General features: G+C 40.4%; 1 protein-coding gene across 4 annotated transcripts in view; it reads left to right on the forward strand.

Moving 5' to 3' along the window:
* ppef1 (protein phosphatase, EF-hand calcium binding domain 1) overlaps positions 1 to 25,009 on the forward strand; it is a 209,986-nt gene that overhangs the window by 85,651 nt on the left and 99,326 nt on the right. For all 4 annotated transcript variants that reach the window (XR_007934848.1, XM_051927109.1, XM_051927111.1 and 1 more), the window contains 2 exons: positions 2,347 to 2,474; positions 11,460 to 11,520. Coding sequence is in view for 3 of the 4 variants with exons in the window: in XM_051927109.1 (XP_051783069.1) it covers positions 2,347 to 2,474; positions 11,460 to 11,520 (189 nt within the window). In the remaining variant the exon portion in view is untranslated. The remainder of the gene's footprint in view (positions 1 to 2,346; positions 2,475 to 11,459; positions 11,521 to 25,009) is intronic.

Raw genomic sequence — 25,009 nt, forward strand, 5'->3', positions numbered from 1 at the left:
CTTTCTTAAAGAGAAGTAAGGCAGTACTTATAAGCTTACATATTTATATATAGATATACATACATACATACATACATACATACATACATACATACATACATACATACATACATACATACATATATATATATATATATATATCTATATCCGAAGCCGTGCAAGCACACTCTTGAGAATGCAACGTATAGTTGTACAGAAGAAAAGCAATCTTGCCTGAAATGAATGGCAACCTTTTGTAGGTCTATGAACTTAATTTAAACTTTAGGTTTACACGGTGCTTTCTTTCCGAAGTACCTGCACTCATGAATATGTCTGTATGTGTCAGTCGGTCAAATCCACGCGCTTCGCACCGGCGAAGTACCGCTTTTAAATTTTTATTAAGAAGAAAAGAAAGCCTTTTTAAATTGAGGGAAAATATACTAATAACAGTTTGTTAAGGATCTGTTTTTTTGTGAGGCTGCCTTCACTCGAGTGATCACTTCGACCTGACTTGGTGGCCAACTATAAGCGTTACCTGGTAGGTAACCACCCATACAATCAGATTGTGAATCAGACTACGAATGCCGTGAATGTAATTACCCCGATCTACATGTTGTCAAATAAACGAACCACACGCCGTGGCGCGGAATGTAATTACCCCGATCTACATGTTGTCAAATAAACGAACCACACGCCGTGGCGCAATTTTAGGGGCTTTGCCTGTAGCGCTGACGTCCGAGGTTCGATTCCCGTAAGGGAGTGAAGTGAGTGGCTGGTTACCTACCAGGTAACGCTTATGGTTGGCCAGCAAGTGAGGTAACATCAGCCACGGTGCCTTCAGTTGTGAGAAGCAGATCATAGAATGATTGAAAATAGTTTTGCATTTACCTTTTTAGTAAAAGGCGAGCTTTTAAGCCGGAGAAATCACCCCATAAATGCACACGTTTAATTGCACATGTGTTAATATGTATGCTTACACAGTATTAATAGACACTCAAAAATTAACGTCATTTACCTTCGTTCCCGCGTTTGACTCGTGCTGTAAATGTCTTCCTTGTTTTTAGTTCACGTGATTACGTAGGAGGCGTGATGACGCGATACGTGACTCCGCCTCCTCCATTAGAGTATATGGACAAAAACATGTTCCAGTTATGACCATTACGCGTAGAATTTCGAAATGAAACCTGCCTAACTTTTGTAAGTAAGCTGTAAGGAATGAGCCTGCCAAATTTCAGCCTTCCACCTACACGGGAAGTTCGAGAATTAGTGATGAGTCAGTCAGTCAGTCAGTCAGTGAGGGCTTTGCCTTTTATTAATATGTATATATATATATATATATATATATATATATATATATATATATATATATATATATATATATATATATAGTAATTAAGACAAACACAAGCATAAAGATTTGGGGTTTTTAGCCCCGTATACATTAAAAAAAAGGTCAGCAATTTTCAACTCAAAAATCATCAGACCCATGAGTTTGGGCAGACAGACAACTTATAGGGTCGGACCGGAAATGAAAACAGTGGGATGCTGGGAAAATCATGGTGATGGATGGGTAACTGACGTCATCAAACGAGGACCAGAGGATAGAAAGGGACCTGGAAATGCTGCGGTTCTTTAGTCGTCCGGGCGAGATTATGGTGGCGGTGCTTCATTCTTTCTGAGGAAACAAAAAAAGAAAGGTTAGTACCCCGTCGTTGTCCCCTGGCACGACTTGTCATGGTGCATGTTGGGTCCTTATGCTGCTCCCCATGCGCTTGTACGTGACAATATATATATATAGTTGATGCTGTAGAGAACATTGTAAATATGAAATTGGTCAAAATGTTAGGCTGTCTACAAGGGCCTCCAGTTCAAGGATTCTTTGCTAAAACTATCCCCAAAGTAATAGGATTTCACGCAAAAAATACAACCAGTGATACATATTAGTATGAACAGATTTATGCATTGCTCATCCAGTTGAGATGGTCTCTTTAGTCCAGAGATGGTATGCTGCTGGTTATTTTGTGTACTCTCTTTCATTGTGCTTTCATTTTTAGTCTATATTGAACCACACATTTTGAGAATGTTGGCTATCTGCTTCACCTACAACATTGAAGGGTGTCATGTCTGTTAGGAACAATGTGACAACAGTGAAGGATTTGTGCTTGTGGGAAACTTTAACACTTAATCAACAGTAATTGTATGCAGTCCTCAAAAGTATGGAAAAGTGCAAATTATTGTTTTGCAGGCTAATAATATGTAAAAACTCCCTTTTACTTCTGAAAAGATGTGAAACGTAAACAATGTTAAAAGTATCAAATTAAATTGTAATCTTGTCTTATTTATCCATTCTCTCCCACTCTCTCATAGCATTAAAAGCAGCAATTCTGATTCAGCAATGGTTTCGGCGTTATATGGCTCGATTAGAGATTCGGAGAAGATACACCTGGAGCATCTTTCAGTCCATAGAGTATGCAGGAGAGCAAGACCAGCTACAGGTTAGTTGCATTGTTTTTTTTGTTTTTTACTGTTGCTTCACATATGAACCATCATATTACAAATAGAAAAGAGGTTTAATAAACTTACTTTTGTGAAGAGTTATAATTATTAGTAATTATTTGTTTTTATTCTGACATTGCACTAGTAGCTTTTTGAGTGTTGGTTCCTGCTTCGGGCCCAGGATTGTCAGGATAAGCTCCTGTCCTGATTACATTAATTTGTATAATTATTAATAAATGATCAATATTATAATACAAAATGGTCTGTATGCTGTAAAAATCCACGGTAGAACAAATCTAACTTTGATTAAAATGCTAGTTTAGTATGATTTGCACCCTAACCCCTCCTTTAACCGCCACCTTATCGTGGTGGAGGGGTTTGCATGTCCCAATGATCCTAGGAGCTCTGTTGTCCGGGGCTTTATGCCCCTGGTAGGGTCACCCAAGGCAAACTGGTCCTAGGTGAGGGATGAGACAAAGAGCGGTTAAACAAAACCTCCTATGATGGAAAACAATTTTGGACGGCGTTTTCCCTTGCCCGGACGCGGGTCACCGGGGCCCCACTCTGGAGCCAGGCCTGGAGGTGGGGCTCGATGGCGAGCGCCTGGTGGCCGGGCCTGCACCCATGGGGCTCGGCCGGGCACGGCCCGAAGAGGCAACGTGGGTCCCCCTTCCCATGGGCTCACCACCTATAGGAGGGGCCAAGGAGGTCGGGTGCAGTGTGAGTTGGGTGGTGGCCGAAGGCGGGGACCTTGGCGGTCCGATCCTCGGCTACAGAAGCTGGCTCTTGGGATGTGGAATGTCACCTCTCTGAAGGGGAAGGAGCCTGAGCTAGTGCACGAAGTTGAGAGGTTCCGGCTAGATATAGTCGGACTCACCTCGATGCACAGCTTGGACTCTGGAACCAATCTCCTTGAGAGGGGCTGGACTCTCTACCACTCTAGAGTTGCTCCCGGTGAGAGGCGCCGAGCGGGTGTGGGTATACTTATTGCCCCCCGACTTGGAGCCTGTACATTGGGGTTTACCCCGGTGGACGAGAGGGTAGCCTCCATTCGCCTTCGGGTGGGGGGACGGGTCCTAACTGTTGTTTGTGCGTATGCACCGAACAGCAGTTCAGAGTACCCACCCTTTTTGGAGTCCCTGGATGGGGTGCTAGAGGGCATACCTTCTGGGGACTCCCTCGTTATGCTGGGAGACTTCAATGCTCACTTGGGCAATGACAGTGAGACCTGGAAGGGCGTGATTGGGAGGAATGGCCCCCCCCAATCTGAACCCGAGCGGTGTTTTGTTATTGGACTTCTGTGCTCGTCACGGATTGTCCATAACGAACACCATGTTCAAGCATAGGGGTGTTCATATGTGCACTTGGCACCAGGACACCCTAGGCCTCAGTTCGATGATCGACTTTGTGGTCGTGTCGTCTGACTTGCGGCCACATGTCTTGGACACTCGGGTGAAGAGAGGGGCGGAGCTGTCAACTGATCACCACCTGGTGGTGAGTTGGCTTCGATGGTGGGGGAGGATGCCGGTCAGGCGTGGTAGACCCAAACGTGTTGTGAGGGTCTGCTGGGAACGTCTGGCAGAGCCCCCTGTCAGAAGTAGCTTCAACTCCCACCTCTGGCAGAACTTCGACCACATCCCGAGGGAGGTGGGGGACATTGAGTCCGAATGGGCCATGTTCCGTGCCTCTATTGTTGAGGCAGCTGACAGGAGCTGTGGCCGTAAGGTGGTCGGTGCCTGTTGTGGCGGCAATCCCCGAACCCGTTGGTGGACACCAGTGGTGAAGGATGCCGTCAAGCTGAAGAAGGAGTCCTACAGGACCCTTTTGTCCTGTGGGACCCTGGAGGCAGCTGATAGGTACCGGCAGGCCAAGCGGAATGTGGCTTTGGTGGTTGCTGAGGCAAAAACTCGGGCGTGGGAGGAGTTTGGGGAGGCCATGGAGAACGACTTTCGGACGGTTTCGAGGAGATTCTGGTCCACCATCCGGCGTCTCAGGAAGGGGAAGCAGTGCAGTGTCAACACTGTATATGGTGGGGATGGTGTGCTGCTGACCTCGACTCGGGATGTTGTGGGTCGGTGGGGGGGAGTACTTCGAAGACCTCCTCAATCCCATTAACATGCCTTCCAATGAGGAAGCAGAGCCTGGGGACTCAGAGGTGGGCTCCCCCATCTCTGGGACTGAGGTCACCGAGGTGGTCAAAAAACTCCTTGGTGGCAGGGCCCCGGGGGTGGGTGAGATATGCCCGGAGTTCCTCAAGGCTCTGGATGTTGTAGGACTGTCTTGGTTGACACGCCTCTGCAACATCGCATGGACATCAGGGACAGTGCCTCTGGATTGGCAGACCGGGGGTGGTAGTCCCCCTCTTTAAGAAGGGGGATCGGAGGGTGTGTTCCAACTACAGAGGGATCACACTCCTCAGCCTCCCTGGAAAAGTCTATTCGGGGGTTCCTGGAGAGGAGGGTCCGTCGGATAGTCGAGCCTCGGATTCAGGAGGAACAGTGTGGTTTTCGTCCTGGTCGCGGAACAGTGGACCAGCTCTATACCCTTAGCAGGGTCCTGGAGGGTGCATGGGAGTTTGCCCAACCAGTCTACATGTGTTTTGTGGACTTGGAAAAGGCGTTCGACCGTGTCCCTCGGGGAATCCTGTGGGGGGTACTCCGAGAGTATGGGGTACCGGCCCCCCTGATAAGGGCTGTTCGGTCCCTGTACGATCGTTGCCAGAGCCTGGTCCGCATTGCCGGAAGTAAGTCGAACCCGTTTCCAGTGAGAGTTGGACTCCGCCAGGGCTGCCCTTTGTCACCGATTCTGTTCATAACTTTTATGGACAGAATGCGCAGCCAGGGCGTTGAGGGGGTCCGGTTTGGTGGGCTCAGGATTGGGTCACTGCTTTTTGCAGATGATGTTGTCCTGTTTGCTTCATCAGGCCGTGATCTTCAGCTCTCTCTGGATCGGTTCGCAGCCGAGTGTGAAGCGGCTGGGATGAGAATCAGCGCCTCCAAATCCGAGACCATGGTCCTCAGCCGGAAAAGGGTGGAGTGCCCTCTCAGGGTTGGTAGCGAAATCCTGCCCCAAGTGGAGGAGTTCAAGTATCTCAGGGTCTTGTTCACGAGTGAGGGAAGAATAGAGCGTGAGATCGACAGGCGGATCGGTGCGGCATCCGCAGTAATGCGGGCTCTGCATCGGTCTGTCATGGTGAAAAAGGAGCTGAGCCGCAAGGCGAAGCTCTCAATTTACCAGTCGATCTATGTTCCTACCCTCACCTATGGTCATGAACTATGGGTAGTGACCGAAAGAACGAGATCGCGAATACAAGCGGCTGAAATGAGTTTCCTCCGCAGGGTGTCTGGGCTTTCCCTTAAAGATAGGGTGAGAAGCTCAGTCATCCGGGAGGGGCTCAGAGTAGAGCCGCTGCTCCTCCGCATCGAGAGGAGTCAGATGAGGTGGCTTGGGCATCTGATCAGGATGCCTCCTGGACGCCTCCCTGGTGAGGTGTTCCGGGCACATCTAACCGGGAGGAGGCCCCGGGGAAGACCCAGGACACGTTGGAGGGACTATGTCTCTCGACTGGCCTGGGAACGCCTTGGGATTCTCCCGGAAGAGCTAGAAGAAGTGGCCGGGGAGAGGGAAGTCTGGGCATCTATTCTCAAGCTGCTGCCCCTGCGACCCGACCTCGGAGACAATGGATGGATGGATAGTATGATTTGCACATGTATGCTGCTGCTACAATGTGATGAGATGCCTTCTCCACAGTTTCAATTAAACTGAATTGATTAATTTTGCATAGTTCTCACAACACTTGCATAAAACTGTAATAAAATAGCAGAAAGTTGTAAAAGCTTACAATACATGAACAATACTCTTACTATGTTAAAAACACAGTTAAAAGAGTACTTTCTCTTTGGTTGTATGTTGATGTTTCTTTGAGTGTACGCTGTAACAGACTAGTGCCTGTCCATTGTTAGTTCCTTCTATACAGCCAATGCTACCAGAGTAGGCCTTGGCCTGTAACTTGAGATGGGAAAATGATACCGAAGCGTTGAAGCTTCTGTCAGTCAGTCTGACGCGTAGCAAGGCGAATCACAGTGTCAGAGCTTATGTCAAAAAACTGCTGTCACATGACCCGTGACGTTTGATGCTTCGAACATCATCAGTGCTTCACAGCGTGCTTTATTGGTTTGACAGGGTTTTGTCGGTTTGACAGCTTTGGCGCTAAATTAACAGGTTGCCTATATAAAATGCATCATTCTCATTCAAAATTGTTGGGTTGTGAAAAGAGAGAGATTTGGAGAGCTTCGGTGACAGATGGCAAATAACAGAGGAAAATGGTGTTCAAAAGTTAAATAGTATAAATGAACAAGGACCTTAGAAAAATAAAATGAACACCGACTTTTCTGACCTTTTACTGGTTACATGAGACTGAAACAATGAGTGCTGCTTCACTTGCCCTCTTGAGAGTTTGCCTTGACCTCAGTTAACCACCAGATGTCGCTGTTCATACTGGGGCTGAGGTTTCAAGGCTTCAAATCTTTTTTGGCACAAAAAGAAAGAAAGCCTCAAAGCTTCATGAGGCTTCATTTTCTCATCACTACCTGTAACATAATGAACTGGTCAGTGCTGATGAGTGGATGGATTAATGAATGGATAGCATTACTACAAGTTATTTAGCGACTGATACCACCATTCCCTGTACTCAAGCAAATTAAATTAATGTTATCTGTCACCAAGAAACCAAACTATTAGCACAAATGGTAAGTGGTTCATTTTCCAATCCCACTTATTCCAATACAGAGCCTATTCTATCAGCATTAAATGCCTTTATTATGAATATCCATACTCACTGACCCAGGTCCATGAATTTAGACATATGATTCAACCTAACCTGCATATCTTTGGATTGTGGGAGGAAAACTGGAGTAACCAGAGAAAAAACTCTTGGAGGTAAACTTCAAGACAACAAAATCTAAAAAAGCATTTCTGAGCTTTTCAGGGCAGTATTGTGTTGTAGTGGTTACTACTGTTGTTGCTGCTTCACTGTTTCAGAGGCTACGTTTTGAACCCAAGACATTATCTATTCAGGCAGTAATTGGATATGGGGTTTGAACCTTCAATGCTGGAACTCTGAAGCAACAGATTTTTTGTTACTAGTTTTGAAAACTATAATTTATATGATTAACTATGATTACTTTTGAAAACGGACTAAGTAAGATAAAAGAGAATGAATAGAACATTTCAACAGTGTTTGTGTTCATTTATCTATCAAACATTATCTAATCTTGTAAGTTTCTAGTACGAGTTGTAACAATAGGGGCACTGTCGACCCCTTGAACCCTCAGACCAAACGTCAGACACCAGATAAAAGTCCAATTATTATTTATTTTATAATAATAATGTGCACCAAGCACCCTCCACTCCACTATACTCATAAATAAACAAATCAATAATCAATAACAATCCTCCACACTCCCAGACACGTTGCCACCCTTCCACCCAGCTCAGCTCGACGTCTGGGATTTCCCATGGTCCTTTTATAGTCCCTGAACCGGAAGTGTTTCCAACCCTCCAGTGCATGTGACTTTCCATCACTTCCGGGTCAGATAAAAAGTTCTCTTCTTCTTCATCCCGGAAGCACGTCATTCCTCCTGTCTCTGTGACTAAGACGTACTTCCGGGGCGTAGGGCACATAATAATCCTTGGACCTCCCTGCAGCGTCCTCTAGCGGCCCCCATGGTATCCATCAGGGCTGTGGATAAAAACCCCATTGTCCAGGATTCCCTGCTGGCCTTCGGGGTACCTCCATGCTGCAGGGAGAGCTCCACCTGGCAGCTTGGGGGTATTGGCCGCTTAGATACTGATCACTTAAACCTAACTCTGACTAAGTACTATCACAGTATCAGGACTAATATGATAACTAACAAATTAAAAAATGAAAGAAAGAACATTTTTGGTTTATAGTTACAATTGTTTAAAGACTTATTGTATGGTTTGTCTTTTATATTTCATGGCTAGAAAAGCAATTTACACTTCAAACCTTGTTGAAAGTAATATTGTGGATATCCATCCATCCATTTTCCAACCCGCTGAATCCGAACACAGGGTCACGGGGGTCTGCTGGAGCCAATCCCAGCCAACACAGGGCACAAGGCAGGAACCAATCCCGGGCAGGGTGCCAACCCACCGCAGTATTGTGGATATATATTTTTTTCTTTTTTCCAAATGTTTTTCTTCCCACATCCCAAAAAACATTCTGGTTAGGTTGAATGTCAGCTCAAAATAATCCCAGTGCAAGTGACTGACATCATATATTTGAGCACACATAGCAATGGACTGTATGGTTGCTGCCGTATACCTAGTGCTGCAAGGATAGGCTCCGACCCTGACACTCTGATCAAGTAAGTACAGTAATAGACAGATGGATTGCTACAACAAACTTGTTTAGTTATTGGTGATTTAATTTTCTGGCACTGCAACAAGTTAAATCTAATGATCTTTAATTTACTTTTGGTTTGATCTATGCAGTCTTGACAGTGAATGAATTACACTTTAAAAAAAGATTATCTGTCAGCTTTCTTCTAAGTTGTATGAAGCAATAACACAAAATAGGGAGATATGCTGCAGTCCAATAAAGTGACTCATTTATAATAAAAATATTTTAAAAATTATAAAACAAAAATGATTGAATGAATGATTAATGCCATAAGACCTAAATAAATACTTTCACCCAGTCTAGGTCTATTCAAAATTAGGCTGTTGTTTTTTTTTATTTGCAGTATTCTTTCTTTGATAAAGAATACTCAACTGGATGAACGTTTGGAATTACTACTTCATAAAGTGTGATGTGCAGTGGTGTTGACCCCATAGCAGAACAAGATTTGTCAGTTCTATAGTTGTAGAATGCAGTCTTTGAACTGGTAGATGTATTGTTGTGAAACTTTAATAAAGTTGCTTTACAGTGTTCAATGTGTACAGCTTTATCTGCTTGTGGACAGCAGCTTTAAGGAAGCAGGACAGCTCAACATAAGCAGACCAAATGATTAAGCTAAACCTGTTTCAATCACCAAAGCAGGTACAGCACACCATGTATCCCTTCAGCTGCTAACCCTTGTGGGAGCACCAGGTGCTCTGATCACTATACTTATAATATATTATTATGGAGATTCCTGTGTTTGTTACTTTTCACTTAAGTTACAATTACTGTTAACTATGTTCTTAATATAAGTGTTAGGTGTATCACTTTATTGCACCCTATGTGTACAGCCTTACCTGCACGTGGATGGCTGCTTCAAGCAAAGAGACATACTAGCTTTGAACAAGCAGACCAAACGGTTGCTTTCAGAACTGTGCCAATCACCAAAGCAGATGCCCACTCAATATGCTGCTTTCTTTTGAAGACGTCTCTTCTCAACCAGTAATTCCTGTGAGAATATGGCAATCACCTACACCAGGTGCTCTTAACAATTTACCTGGTCCCAATCAAATAATATAAAGCCAATACTGTTATAAAGCAACATTAATAAAAACACAGTAAAATCGATGGTAGAAAAAATATGTTTGAAAAGAGTCTTAAAAGGTTATGAAATGTATTTGAAAGAGAGCCATGTTAAAAAGCTTCAGATTTTATTCAGTCTGAAGAGAGTCTGCTAATTTCTTTAGATTCTTTTTTCTTTTGTTGTTCCCTTATTTGTTCTCCATGCTTTGTTCTCTCTGCACTACTCAGCATTCATCCCGAACTTAAAGGCCTCACTTGACGTGGAATTAACAGATGACTACAAGAATAATCAATATGTGTTTATCTTTCTCAGGCTGAATTGTCCATTTTTATCCTAATTACTCTGGGCTAATAAATTACAAAAAGTATTTGTAACCATTTGCTTTTTTACACTTTAAAAGAATGATCTAAAAGATACACAGTTCAAGTCAGTAAAAATGCAGAGTTTAAAATCAATCTAGCGTGGTGGTGCAGTGGGTAGCGCTGCTGCCTCGCAGTTAGGAGACCCAGGTTCGCTTCCCAGGTCCTCCCTACATGGAGTTTGCATGTTCTCCCCGTATCTGCGTGGGTTTCCTCCCATAGTCCAAAGATGTGCATTGGTGATTCTGAATTGTCCCTGGTGTGTGCGCCCTGTGGTGGGCTGGTGCCCTGCCTGGGGTTTGTTTTCTGCCTTGCGCCCTGTGTTGGCTGGGATTGGCTCCAGCAGATCCCCGTGACCCTGTAGTTAGGATATAGCGGGTTGGATGGATGGATGGAAAATTGATCTACTCTATAACAGTCATTTAAAAAGTTACATAAGAGTTTATTTGAAAAGAATCCAGAGCTTAAAACTTTATGGAAGCTCTGTTGAAGTAAAGAAAAATGTCTGCGGTTTCTAAATGCTGTCTGAATTGCTGGCAGGCCAATCAGTGTCAGCTCACACAGTCTCACACTTGCTTGCAGTCCAAATTCATATTTTATATATTGTTTAATTTATAGTTCAGTATTGTGAGGTTGGAACATTTGTGAAGTTGATAAATGGAGTCTAGAGGAGCCAAATGAGGTGTTTCAGGCATCTGATATGGTTGCGTCCTGGAGGTTGACTCCCTGTGGAGGTGTTTTACGGGCACAACCAGCTGGGAGGAGACCCCAGGAAAGACCCAGGGCTTGCTGGGTGGATTATATCTCCCAGATGGCATGGGAACACCTTGGGATCCCACAGTATCAGTTGGCAAGTAAGGCTGGAGAAAAGGACATTTGGGCCTCACTGCTAAGTCTGTTGTCCCTGTGACCCAGCTTTGGATAAGTGGTAGGAAATGAATGAATGAATGAAAATCAGTTTAAAGTATAATATAGATAATTTGTTTGTGTGATTATTTATAAGTAAAACATACTGTATATGCTTTTTCAGTAATTGTATTGGTGTAAGTCTCTTTTGTAAGAGTTATTCAGAATATTAAATGTCATGAGGTAAATGTTTTCATCCAAATACAGATAATGATGTTTTGTTTCTTCACAGCTATCTAGCTTTTTCACTTTTATGCTGGACAACTTCACTCACCTCAGTGGCGACAGTCCAGGTAAATTCATGATGTCCATTCATAACAATGTTGTTTATTATACCAGTGACACAAAGTGCACTATTAAATTGTGTGCTGGATGGTATTATTTTGCTTTAATGTTGAAATGGTTTTATTTACCCCTTGTTAAGGTACCATGTGCAGGAAGTTCACATATAATTTAGGAATAACTAGCAAATTGAGGTTCAGGAGAATATGCTCATTCACTAACAAGAAGCAGCTGTGACAGGTGCCGAGGCCTATAAACAGCTTCAAAAGTTGGTAGAGAAGGAAGAACTCTCAAAGCGGTTTGATAATCAGGGTAAAAGTCCATATGTACAATGGGAAACACACTACTGTATGTAGCTTACTTTCAAAAAGTGTTCTATAAAGAGGTAGCAGAAATATGCCAAGGGGGAGGTAGTGGCAGAATTATTTTTTTTGTATGCACTCACAGCTGGAAATCAAAGGAAGGTATGAATGGCTTATTTGTCTCTAAGCTATCCTGGATTTAGCACTGGGGAGATGTTGTTTCGCTTCATTCCATGTGTCTAAATACAATATTTTTATTTTCATTACTAATATTATTTTTATATAATTATTTATTTGACTAAATAAATTTTACACTTTTATCCAAGATGACTACCAAGATTAGGGTACTTTATCATTTTTAATATGTATGCAAGTTTTATAACTGGATCACATGCAAGTTAAATGACATGTGGTCACATGGCAATTTGAAAGCAGTGACTGAGACTGCAATATTGTGCTTTAAAAGTGCAATGTCCTGGCCAGTGTTTTCAATGAACAAGATGATGTATTCAATTTCTGCTGTAACACAGGACCGTCTGTCAAGTGCCAATAACTTAATAAATTAACTTTCAAACTGAGAACTGTACAATCAGTTTATGTGTGTTCCATCTTCTATTCTATTGAATTGTAGGAATAAAATGCTGACAGCATGTATGTTTAATTTCTCATCTATACATGACAGATATCTTTTTTTATTTTTGTAAAACTGCATAATCCTTGAAAATTGTTATTTCTCTTTTCCAGTGTTTTAAAGACAAGGGGTTAAAACATAACTAATAATAGCGAGTAATTAATCTCTAACCTATAAGCTTATATTAAAAAAAAACTAGATAATGACTTTTGTACTTTTAAAGATCAAACCCTAAAGCACTAACCCCATGCACATTTAAGAACACAGTTCATCATTAATGATAATATACAACAGTTCAATGAAGGTGCTCAAAATACTTCTATTGCAATGTTATAATAAATATTAATTAAGAGCAGATGTAGAGAAAGTGTTGCTTAGCAACTAGTATTTTGGGCCTGATTTTGCCAGGGCAGTCATTTGAACTGAATTCTGCTCCTGATTTGCAATTAATTTATTTTCATTGCCACTGAGTACATAATCTGTAACTTTGTGAAATCAGAAGGAAACACTTAGTACACATGAATGTGACAGCACTGTGTCCATAATTTTTTTCTCCTCTGTGGCCCTAATATAGTCCTGCACAAAAAAGAAAGAAAATAAGCAAAGATGTAATATTTCCATATAAATATGATTCATCAAGTGGTGACTCAGACTGAAAATCAGTCTGGGTTTAAATTGTTATTTGCTTTGTATCTTTAAACTGGTTAACTTAATATGTAAATATATATACAGGTGGAATTCTATACTATTATGACTGGGGTCGCTTGCAATTCACCATCTCTAACAGCAGTGGCTCAAGGATAGCTTCGTTACAGCTCTGCTGCATCTGGTAAACAGTAAACCAAGAGCAAAGTGACCGCTAATGTGCTTGTCACACAATGTTTAACATTTAACACTCAATCTGGACTCATCTTTCTGTCTCTAGTACAGCTAACACAATGAACCAAGCTTGTCAATACCTATATAAAAAATAGCACTTTTTAAACTACAAAAAATATTTTATTTCAAAATGAGATGTGTGAGATATGGTCAGTCATTCATCCTGGCCAATAACCCCAGGCTGCTAGATGGAGCCCTCCTTGCAGCATGGAGGTGCCCTGAATGCCGGCAGGGAATTATGGACAATGAAGTTTTTATGCACAGCCCTGCTGGCTACCATGGGGACTGCCAGGAGTCGCTGCAGGGAGGCACAAGGACATGTATTTTCCCTACACCCCAGAAGGAATGACGTGCTTCCGGGATGAAAAAGAAGAGTTTTTGATCTGACCCGGAAGTGCTAAGAAGTCACATGGACTGTGGGTTCAGAAGCACTTCCGGGTCACAGACTATAAAAGGACTGTGGGAGATCCCAGACGTTGAGCTGAGCTGGGTGGAAGGGTGGCAACATGTCTGGGAGTAGTGGAGGATTGATTAGTGTTTGATTATTGTTATTGTGTATGAGTATTGGGGAGAGGAGGGTGCTTTGTGCACTTATTTATTATAATAAAGTCACGTATAGGTGACTTTTATCTGGTGTCTGCCGTGGTGTCCGAGGGTTCAAGGGAGCGAGAGCGCCCCTATTTGTCACAGATGTTAGATATAACTTTTTTTTTTTATATAGAAATACAGGTATGAATACAAAAGGAAAATGAGATATTAGATTTAACTTTTTTTTACAGAAATACAAACATGCTTCTAATGTTTTTTGTTCAGGCCCCAACGCCTGATCTTTAACTTCTTCTGTTTTTTCGATCCTTCAAAATTGTTGACAGCCTTGAAAGTACCTATTTTGAATGCTTTGGCCATTATTATTTGTCTTCATTCCGGAATCAGCCTTTTCCAGGATTATTAATTTTTCTTTCAGCATAAACTCACTTTTTTTGTTCATTGTAAAGAAAACTTTGAGAAGCGCTATAAAACAGGGATAGTACAGTATCTGCACATGACACAACAACTTATGTGGATGCTCAGTGGAGCATGGACTCAGAATTCAGCTATGTGTATGATGTCGTGCCTAAACACATCAAGCCTCACTGAGACCACCCGAGACTAGAAATTTTGCAATAAGAACATTAGAACACTCTAGACGAGAACAGGCCATTCAGCCCAACAAAGCTCGCCAGTACTATCCACTTATTTCTTCCAAGAAAACATCAAGTCGAGTTTTGAAAGACCCTAACGTCTTACTGTCTACCACACTACTTGGTGGCTTATTCCAAGTTTCTATCGTTCTTTGTGTAAAGAAATACTTCCTAATGTTTGTGTGAAATTTACCCTTAACAAGTTTCCAACTGTGTCCCCGTGTTCTTGATGAACTCATTTTAAAATAACAGTCTCGATCCACTGCACTAATTCCCTTCATAATTTTAAACACTTCAATCATGTCACCTCTTAATCTTCTTTTGCTTAAACTATAAAGGCTCAGCTCTTTTAATCTTTCCTCATAATTCAACCCCTGTAGCCCTGGAATCAGCCTAGTCGCTCTTCTCTGGACCTTTTCTAGCGCTGCTATGTCCTTTTTGTAGCCTGGAGACCAAAACTGCACACAGTACTCAAAATGAGGCCTCACCAGTGCATTATAAAGGATGAGCATAACCTCCTGGGACTTGTACTCCACACATTGTGCTATATATCCTAACATTCTGTTAGCCTTCTTAATGGCTTCTGAACACTGTCGGGAAGTCGATAGCTTAGAGTCCACTATGACTCCTAAATCCTTCTCATAAGGTGTACTCTCGATTTTCCGACCGCCCATTGTGTATTCAAACCTAACATTTTTACTTCCAATGTGTAATACTTTACATTTACTGACATTAAATTTCATCTGCCACAAATCTGCCCAAGCCTGTATGCCATCCAAGTCCTTCTGTAATGATGTAACGGATTCCAAATTATCTGCTAATCCACCTATCTTGGTATCATCTGCAAACTTAACCAGCTTGTTACTTATATTCCTATCTAAATCATTTATATATATTAAAAATAGCAGCAGCCCTAGCAGTGACCCCTGTGGAACACCACTCTTAACATCGGCCAGTTCTGATGAGGTTCCTTGCACCATCACCCTCTGCTTCCTGTGTCTGAGCCCATTCTTCACCCATCTACAAACATCACCCTGAACTCCCACCTCTTTTAATTTGATGCCCAACCTCTCATGTGGCACCTTATCAAATGCTTTCTGAAAGTCCAGATAAATAATATCATAAGCTCCACTTTGATCGTATCCTTTTGTTGCCTCCTCATAGAATTCCAGCATGTTAGTAAAACTCTTCTGAACCCATGCTGACTGCTTAGAATAACTCCTGTCCTTGCCAGGTGTTGCTCGATCTTATCCTTAATAATTCCTTCCATTAATTTTCCTGTGATGCATGTTAAGCTTACTGGCCTATAGTTGCTTGGATCTGCCCTGTCATCCTTTTTATATAATGGGATGAAATTTGCCATTTTCCAGTCCTTCGGAATCTCTCCAGTGCACAGTGACTTCGTAAAAATATGCGTCAAGGGTTTATATATAGACTGCATTTATCAGTGCAAAGCCTTGCCTTTTGAAAAAGCCAACATTGTTGTCCACTGGCTTCTCGTTGTTAAGTTCACAATATCAATTAATGATCAGATCAGATTTTTTGAAGTTAAAAAAAAAAATGGAAAGGATATAAAAAAAATACACAATGGAGCCAAGCCATAACGGAACAGTATGAAGCACAATTTTTTAAGAGCTGATTTAGAATATATTTTTCAGAATTTGATAGAAAGAGAACAGTATGGTGTTTTTAAGTGAGTAAAAGTAATTAGTAATTTTAGTTTTTTTGTTGGTAAACATTTATTCAAACCCACTGCATAATGAGGCAGAACTCATTTTAGGCTATAAAGCCAATGCACAGTCAAGATATTTAGAAGTTTTTAGTTATAAATGAATCAACTTTACTCCATCTTTATCCAGTAATACAATTTGTGATGTCCTTCCTGTACTTCAGAATCCTGCTGCAATCTTTTCCACAACCAACACCCATAACTGTACTTCTTTTCAACTGTCCTTTGCCATAAACTACTTAATATGTTTAAGTCATTGCATGTGCCATGTAAATGTGCATCCTGTAATCATCTTTACTGTTTGTAATACACTCAAGTAAAGCACAATTCAGCCATAAACCATATTAATAAAATGACATTAATAATACTACTTGTTTAATTGTGTGCATCGCCTTGTTTGAATGTTCGAGTCACCTTGTTTAATTTTGCGCGTCACATCTTTAAATTTTTTGTCACTTGCCGTTCGGCGCCACCGTATGGTAGCAAACTTGAACACAAATTCTTGAGTGAGCAAAGTAAAAACCCACTTTGGAAGCTGAGTTTAGTTCAGTTTGGTTGCTACCGTTGTATGATATGTACAGTACTTAGTGCTCATTACAAAGTTAGGATTTTTGGTTTGCTCTAGTTTTTAGTTCACTTTCCATCATTTTCCATTTTGTAAGTTTATTTGGGTTTATTTTAGTTCTTACTAGTTCAATTTTTAGTTCCCCACTTCCTCCGAGATAAGCTGTTGTTCCCATACACTAAGCCTATTTCAATTTATGTATTACTTTTGATCTAAATTTTCCAAAACGTTGTAACGCTACAAGATTACAGACTGTTACATTCAAATCTAATTTAAGCTACCATTTTCACAGAGTGAGATTATATTTATACCAGAAATTCCTATTATTCAAATAATTACTTTTTAAAATTCAAAAGAATACAGTTTCCTCTAAAATTGTGTTTTGCAATAACCATCAACAATAGCCAACATCAGTCACTAAGAAGATCAGGAATTGATTTATGGCAGGTATATTTTACTCTTGGGCAGTTGTACGTAACATGTTCAAGAGTAAGGAGCTCCTGTGAACAAACAAATATGAGCTCCAAGTAAAAAAACACTAGAAATATTGTGAACAGAAAAGTACTCGGTTAGTTACATAATAATTCTGATACATCTGATTAACTGGTGACACTTTAACTGAGACCCATTATTTTCTATCTTCTAGAATAAACACCATCTCTCCTGTATTGGATTTAATAATGGATGGGAAGATGTTTTTTCCACTTTTATATTAATGTTTGAAACTGCCCTCCTGATTTTCGTCATCTGCCACATACAGCATACTGTAAATGTAGCACATTATTTGAAATAATGATGTAAAGTGCATTGCACTGAACAAAAAAATTAAGGGAGCATTTAAAGACCATAAATTCAACTGTCCATCAGTTTGTTTTTCAAAGGCTTTGTCCAGTTCAGAAAGCAGGGCGAAAGTCCATCATGGAACCATCAGACACAAGGCAGGATACCACACTAAAAGAGATATAAAGTTTGACTTGTTAATTCTTAGTGTTTTATTTCACAGTCAAACAGGAATATTAAGATTTACTCCAGTACAGCTTGTCTGGTTGGTGAAATGGGCATATTCAGTATAAATGCCATTTAGCATTTGAATATGTAGGCATCTACCATAAATAAGAATAAACATTTATCTGAGAAACATTTACCTTGTTTGAGTCTACAAATGTATAGCTTGTGTGCTTTAGATAATGTACAAACCAAGAGTATTTTTATAGCACATTAATTGTATATGGTGAATTCCAGCCTAGGGAACATTACAGTATAGAACCTGAAAACTATTGTTTACACATACTGTACATTTTTCACATGTATGTAGCTTGCTTAAGTTACACAGTACGTCAAAAGTGGAAACTAAACCAGTAGCCTTTTCCAGTGCTTCAGTCAGTAAGCACTACTGTGACCTATTATATTATATATAGAAATTTTAATATAAATATTCACAGTGTGCAGATGAAACAAAAAGACATTTATTCTTAATCACAAGGTTTAACTGTTGTGAAATGGTGTAAGCTGACATCATGAAAATAAGGATAAAGTTGCCCGACACCTTTCTATCCAATCAAATCACAAACCTGAACACAGGCTGATGAAATCATAACAGTAAATTCATAAAGAGATATAAAACTGGGACTCAAAGAAGTCATTTTTTGCAAAGGTCACCAAGCTGTTTGAAATCTGTAATATTTTATTGTTAGCTTAGTGTTTCTATTTTTGCACACAAACAAGACTGCATTAGTCAAATTGCACAGTGAGAATGAGTCACATCACACTCAATTGCTGCCTACTTCCTTCTCACTGCTGAAGAACAGTGCAATGTAGAATATCTACAGTAAATCTGTAGTATGCTCCATTTATAACTGAGAAGCCATCTTAAATTATTTTGGTTTTCCTTAATGGAATGTTTGGACGGGCAAGCGTAAAAACCAGTGGCTGATGTAGTTTAAGTTTGTAAGACTTCAGGGAAACTCATACAAAGTATCTTATTTTCTACTGTGCTGGCATATTGTGAAATTGTACCTCAATTCATCCATTGATCCCACTCAATTTAATTTTAGGTTTGTTAGGAACAACATTTTAACCCCACTGCAGGTACCATTGATCAGAAATATTCATCCTTCCATTATCAAACATGCTTAATCCAGTTCGGAGTCAGAGGAAACCAACGTCTACTCCAGAAGCAGGACCCAACCCTGGATGGGGCACCACTCCATCACAGAACACATTCACTATCATACATATAGAGACACAAATTTACCTACCATAAATATCCTTCAAACGTGGGAGGAGAACAGGAGTACCAGTAAAGACATGGGGTAATATCAGGGCTGTCTTAATGCATGGGCACACTGGGCAGTTGACCAGGGGCCCCACGAGCATAGTGGCTCCATACTAATCTATGTATGTTGTGATTTGCTGAGTAGTTGTGTAGATAGGGGCCCCAGTGCACTGCTTTGCTCGGGGGCCTATAACGCTGTTAAGACGGCCCTGGGTAACATGCAAACTTTATTCAGTCAATACCCAGGTGGGAATTTGAATTCAGGAATCTGGACCTATAAAGTAAGAGAGGGACAGCAAAGAATTTGAATGCATGCTAATTACATGAATTTAATCTGTTTTTCTTTTTATTAACAAAGCACATTATCTAAATGCTCCTAGCATCACTTATACCAGTGATTCTCAAGTTCAGCTCAGGAGGCTTCTAGTACTTTCAGGTTTTCATCCCAATTAATTTCTTCTTTTCATTAGAATCTTACCGTAATTAAGCGAACCATTATTTCCCAGTTTTCATGTTTTTTTGTACTATATCAGTCTAAAAATCATGAACTAAATATTTAATCAATGAAGCAAAAATGTATGTTTTTAAATAGCTATGAGGATTTTTTTTTAATGTTCTGATTATTTAAGCTGTTATGTACTATAATAAACAACAGGAGTGTTCAGCACTGAAATAGCTACTATCAGTATGTGGATATAATTAACGGAGGAAACTCCAGAAAAAGTGGATTAAAAAGAAAATGACATAGTAAACTATTTAAAAATTTGGCAAAAATGCTAATATTTCTTAATTTATTATACATGGAAAATCTCACATTACTGTACTTTACTGAATACAAAATAATGTGAAACTTAAAAGGGTCAGCTAAATAAATAATGAGATCAACTAAAAAGGTAAAAATGACTGACTGAGAAAATGGCTGGAACAAAAATTCTAATTTGAGAACCATTGCCTTTTACCTCTAATCATACACTCAATTAAACTAGGTGTCTAGTTGTGGTCCTAGGTGTGCCCCATCCTGGAATATACAGTAACCAAGAAAAGCATCTCTAAGGCTGTTTCAGGTAATGGTGCAACCCTAAGATGCACTGTCCATGGTGCCTCTGTTCACGGGATTAATGTGGAGCTTTTATGCATGATTAGTATATTAGAATAAATACAGAACTTTACATTAACCTGATTCCAAGGCCTTAGGTCCATAAAGTGAACATAAATGAGTGGAAGTTAAATAAACAGCAAACTGTACCTAACAATAATAATGTTGAGCAGTACTTATGAAACACATTGTATCATACTGTATTCTTACAAAACTGCTTAATAGCTTAATTTACTGTACTGTTGCTACATATTGTTTATTTAGAAATGCCTATAATATGAAATGTTGATTATTTTTGTTTAATTTTCACTGGGTACAACCATTTATGAACGGAATTCATTGAATCATTTTTTATCAAATGGCTTGACTATATTAAACTGCATAAATGTACAAGATAAAACTATGTATCTCTATACAGAGAGGCAAAGGTAATCCTTGGTGAAGAGGAAATGAACATATGTAACACCATTAGCATATATCTAACATCATTTATTTTAACGACATTAATGCATCAATTCAAGCTTCCTCCTTGCTCACACAAAAGGCAATTTCCTGACAGAGGCAAATACCCTGATACCTGTGTAATATGTCAAAATGATTTATTTTAATCACATTAACTTTTCAATTCAATCTCTGTCTTTCCTCACACAAAAGGTAATGTTCTATCAATGTAGAAATGTAATATTTCTGCCTTTGTTACGAGAAAGCAAAGGTTATCAGCTAGTGCCTGTTTAATTCATTTAGGATTCACGCTAATGGATTATGTGTGAATGTAGCTAATAATTACAGGCTATTAACAAAAATGTTCTGCCTACAGATATCTATGATATTATTCTGCATTTCCCATTACCAGTTTTTTATTTTATGTTAGCCAAATAACCAAGGTCTACAGTGATGGAACATGAACACTGTTTTTGGCTTCCATTCATCCTCTTATTTTTATTTCTTTGGTCAAGTAACATTCTGAATTTAATTACATTTATTGTTAACTTTCTTTAAAAACAATGGCTGTTATTTCACTGTAGCCATCATTGTTATATTATATGGACCAATTCACATTATTACTTTTAAAAAACAATCCAGCAACATTTTGAAATATAGTTCCCCAGAGATTTAGTCTAGTCATCCTGTTCACCAGCTTTGAGTGAGGTTATTGGAAATCTCAAAGCTTGTTTCACATTTTCCTTTTGAGATATGAAGCAATTCAGTCTATCCATTCCTCAGTTATCTGAAACTGCTTATTCCTTTATGGAGCACAACCTTGGATGGAACATAAGTCCTTCACAGGGCACACTCACACACGATCACACTAACCCATGATCCAGCCAATTCAGAGTTGTCAGCCAGTGTAACCTGCACATCTTGGGTATGTGCAAATGTATTAATTGCTGTATTTTATACATCAAGATTAATGACATCTTTTAAAAGGGAAAAAGAGTTCCACAGAAAGCAACAACATTTATTTCTATAGCACATTTTCATACAAAGACTGCAGCTCAAAGTGCTTTAGCTACTATAAAATAATAGTTACAAGCGAGAAAACAACAAGTTAGAAATAGATTATATATGACTAAATAAATAATATATATTAAAAAAATGATAAAAAATCAATACATACTTACATAACACAGATATACCAGTATTAGAGAATTCTAATCCTAAAAAGTTTATTAAGTCCATTAAGATAAGTCTGAGCACTGATCAGAGGGCCAAGGAAAACAGAAAAACCAAGAAAAACTCAAGAGGTGAGATAATGGAAAATAAACAAAATCTGCAGGGGTTCCAAGTCTAAAGACCACCCTGCCTCCAATGGGCATTCTACCTAACATAAAGGTGGTAAAGTCAATCTTATCATTTTTTAATCTCCATATTAGTCAATTCAATACAGTTGGTCTTTTAGACAGTTAGAGTATCTACTTTCCTTCCATCATCACAAGCGGCTGCATAGTACTTTCATAAGAATGTTGTGATGTAAAATGCCGCCACAGAGAGACCGGAAAACAAAAAAAAGAAAAGTAGGAATTAATAATGATAGCACTTCCATGAAGTATATGGCATAGCAATACATATATAATCTATTAGAAGTAAAACAGAAATTAATTAATAAAAGGCCAAACTGAAAAAGTGGGTTTTCACTGTTTTTTTTTTTTAATTGATCAACGGTATTAGCCTGGCGTATCTCTTATCGGTAAAGTATTCCAAATTTTTGGTGCATAACAGCAGAAGGTGGCCGGACTACTTTTTTTATGCTCCACTCTCGATATAATAAGCAAACCAATGTTAGACGATCTGAGGTCATGATTGGGAATGTAAGGGGACAGGCACTCCAAATACAATGTATATGTGTAAGTAAGATTATTCAGGGGTGGCACGGTGGCGCTGCTGCCTCGCAGTTAGGAGACCCGGGTTCACTTCCCGAGTCCTCCCTGCGTGGAGTTTGCATGTTCTCCCCATGTCTGCGTGGGTTTCCTCCGGGCGCTCCGGTTTCCTCCCACAGTTCAAAGACATGCAGGTTAGGTGGATTGGCGATTCTAAATTGGCCCTAGTGTGTGCTTGGTGAGTGGGTGTGTTTGTGTGTGTCCTGCGGTGGGTTGGCACCCTGCCCAGGATTGGTTCCTGCCTTGTGCCCTGTGTTGGCTGGGATTGGCTCCAGCAGACCCCCGTGACCCTGTGTTTGGATTCAGCGGGTTGGAAAATGGATGGATGGATGGATGTTAGATGATCTGAGGTCATGATTGGGAATGTAAAGGGACAGGCACTCCAAATACAATGTATATGTGTAAGTAAGATTATTCAGGGTTGGCACAGTGGCGCTGCTGCCTCGCAGTTAGGAGACCCAGGTTCGCTTCCCGAGTCCTCCCTGCGTGGAGTTTGCATGTTCTCCCCGTGTCTGCGTGGGTTTCCTCCCACAGTCCAAAGACATGCAGGTTAGGTGGATTGGCGATTCAAAATTGGCCCTAGTGTGTGCTTGGTGTGTGAGTGTGTTTGTGTGTGTCCTGCGGTGGGTTGGCACCCTGCCCGGGATTGGTTCCTGCCTTGTTGGCTGGGATTGGCTCCAGCAGACCCCAGTGACCCTGTGTTCGGATTCAGCGGGTTGGAAAATGGATGGAAGATTATTCAGAGTTTTATATACCATTAGCAGTATTTTAAAATCTATTATAGAAGACACCAATGTAACGATGCTAATACTGATGAGATGTGCTCAGATTTTGTTTTGCTGGATAAGATTCCAGCTGATGCATTCTAAACAAACTGCAACCCTTTAAAGTAGTAAAGTAAACCCTTAAGTAGTCCTGTTAGGAGAGCATTACAGTAATCTAGTCAACCAAAAATAAAAGCATGAATACATTTTTCACTTCCTTTTTATAAGTGGTCTAACGTTTGCACTATTTCTTAAGTGAAAAAATGCAGTCCAAGTAATATAGTTAATGTGTGATTTATGGTTTGGATCAGAGTCCATGATCACACCTAAGTTCTTAATTTCTGCCTTGATTTTTACTGGCAAGGATGAAGTTTATTTCTAAGATCCTCACTATTTCCATTTTTTCCCAATAACTAAGATTTCTGTTTTTTTCCTTACTTAGTTTGAGAAAATTACTATTCATCCATTCAGTGATACAAGACAAACATTTGATCAAAGAGCACAGAGAGTCATGGTCATCGGGTGCTATAGTAACCCTAACCCTAAGTAAATCTGTGTGTTGTCTAAATAGCTGTGTTTTTTAAGATAATCTGGCTTAACCGGAGTATGCAAATTGAAAAATATAGTGGTCCTAGAATAGATCAATGTGATATCCAATATAAAATATTATGGATCCTTAACTAACAGACATTTCCTGTTTGTTAAATAGGACTGAAACCAATTTAAGGCATTACCAGAGAGACCCACCCACTGGTGTTGAATGCTGTGCTTATGACTAATAGAAATGTCCTGCGTCAGCATTAACTCACAGGTCATTAACTACCTTAACTAATGCAGTTTCTGTACTGTGATCAGTACAAACCTAAACCTGACTGAAATGTATCAAGAATGGTGCGTTTATTCAAGTAATTATTTAACTGGTTAAAAACTGCCTTTTCTAGAATTTTAATTAAAAAGGCAGGTTATGTCTAAAATTGTTAAAGACAGGCATCAAGAATGAGGAATGGCATAAATGGGAGAATTTTACATTTAAAACTGCACTTTGTAATTCAGACATTGAAACTCGTGTTTTAAGCATTTGTCCACATTACTTGCCTATGGAGATAAATTACATCATTCCAAATGGAGACCTTACAATGGAAACAATTCATAGATCTCCAACACTTTAATGATGACTCACTCCAACCCAACAATTATAATATGTGGTGACTTCACCCATGTGGACTTGGAAGGAGTAATAATAAATTTCTATCCGTTTGTGAACAGTTCCACTCGAGGAAATAACAAGCTGGACCTCCATCCATCCATCCATCCATTGTCTCCCGCTTATCCGAGGTCGGGTCGCGGGGGCAGCAGCTTGAGCAGAGATGCCCAGACTTCCCTCTCCCCGGCCACTTCTTCTAGCTCTTCCGGGAGAATCCCAAGGCGTTCCCAGGCCAGTCGAGAGACATAGTCCCTCCAGCGTGTCCTGGGTCTTCTCCGGGGCCTCCTCCTGGTTGGACGTGCCCGGAACTCCTCACCAGGGAGGCGTCCAGGAGGCATCCTGATCAGATGCCCAAGCCACCTCATCTGACTCCTCTCGATGCGGAGGAGCAGCGGCTCTACTCTGAGCCCCTCCCGGATGACTGAGCTTCTCACCCTATCTTTAAGGGAAAGCCCAGACACCCTGCGGAGGAAACTCATTTCAGCCGCTTGTATTC

Source organism: Erpetoichthys calabaricus, chromosome 4 (genome assembly GCF_900747795.2).
Source record: "Erpetoichthys calabaricus chromosome 4, fErpCal1.3, whole genome shotgun sequence".
NCBI classification, from domain to species: domain Eukaryota; kingdom Metazoa; phylum Chordata; class Cladistia; order Polypteriformes; family Polypteridae; genus Erpetoichthys; species Erpetoichthys calabaricus.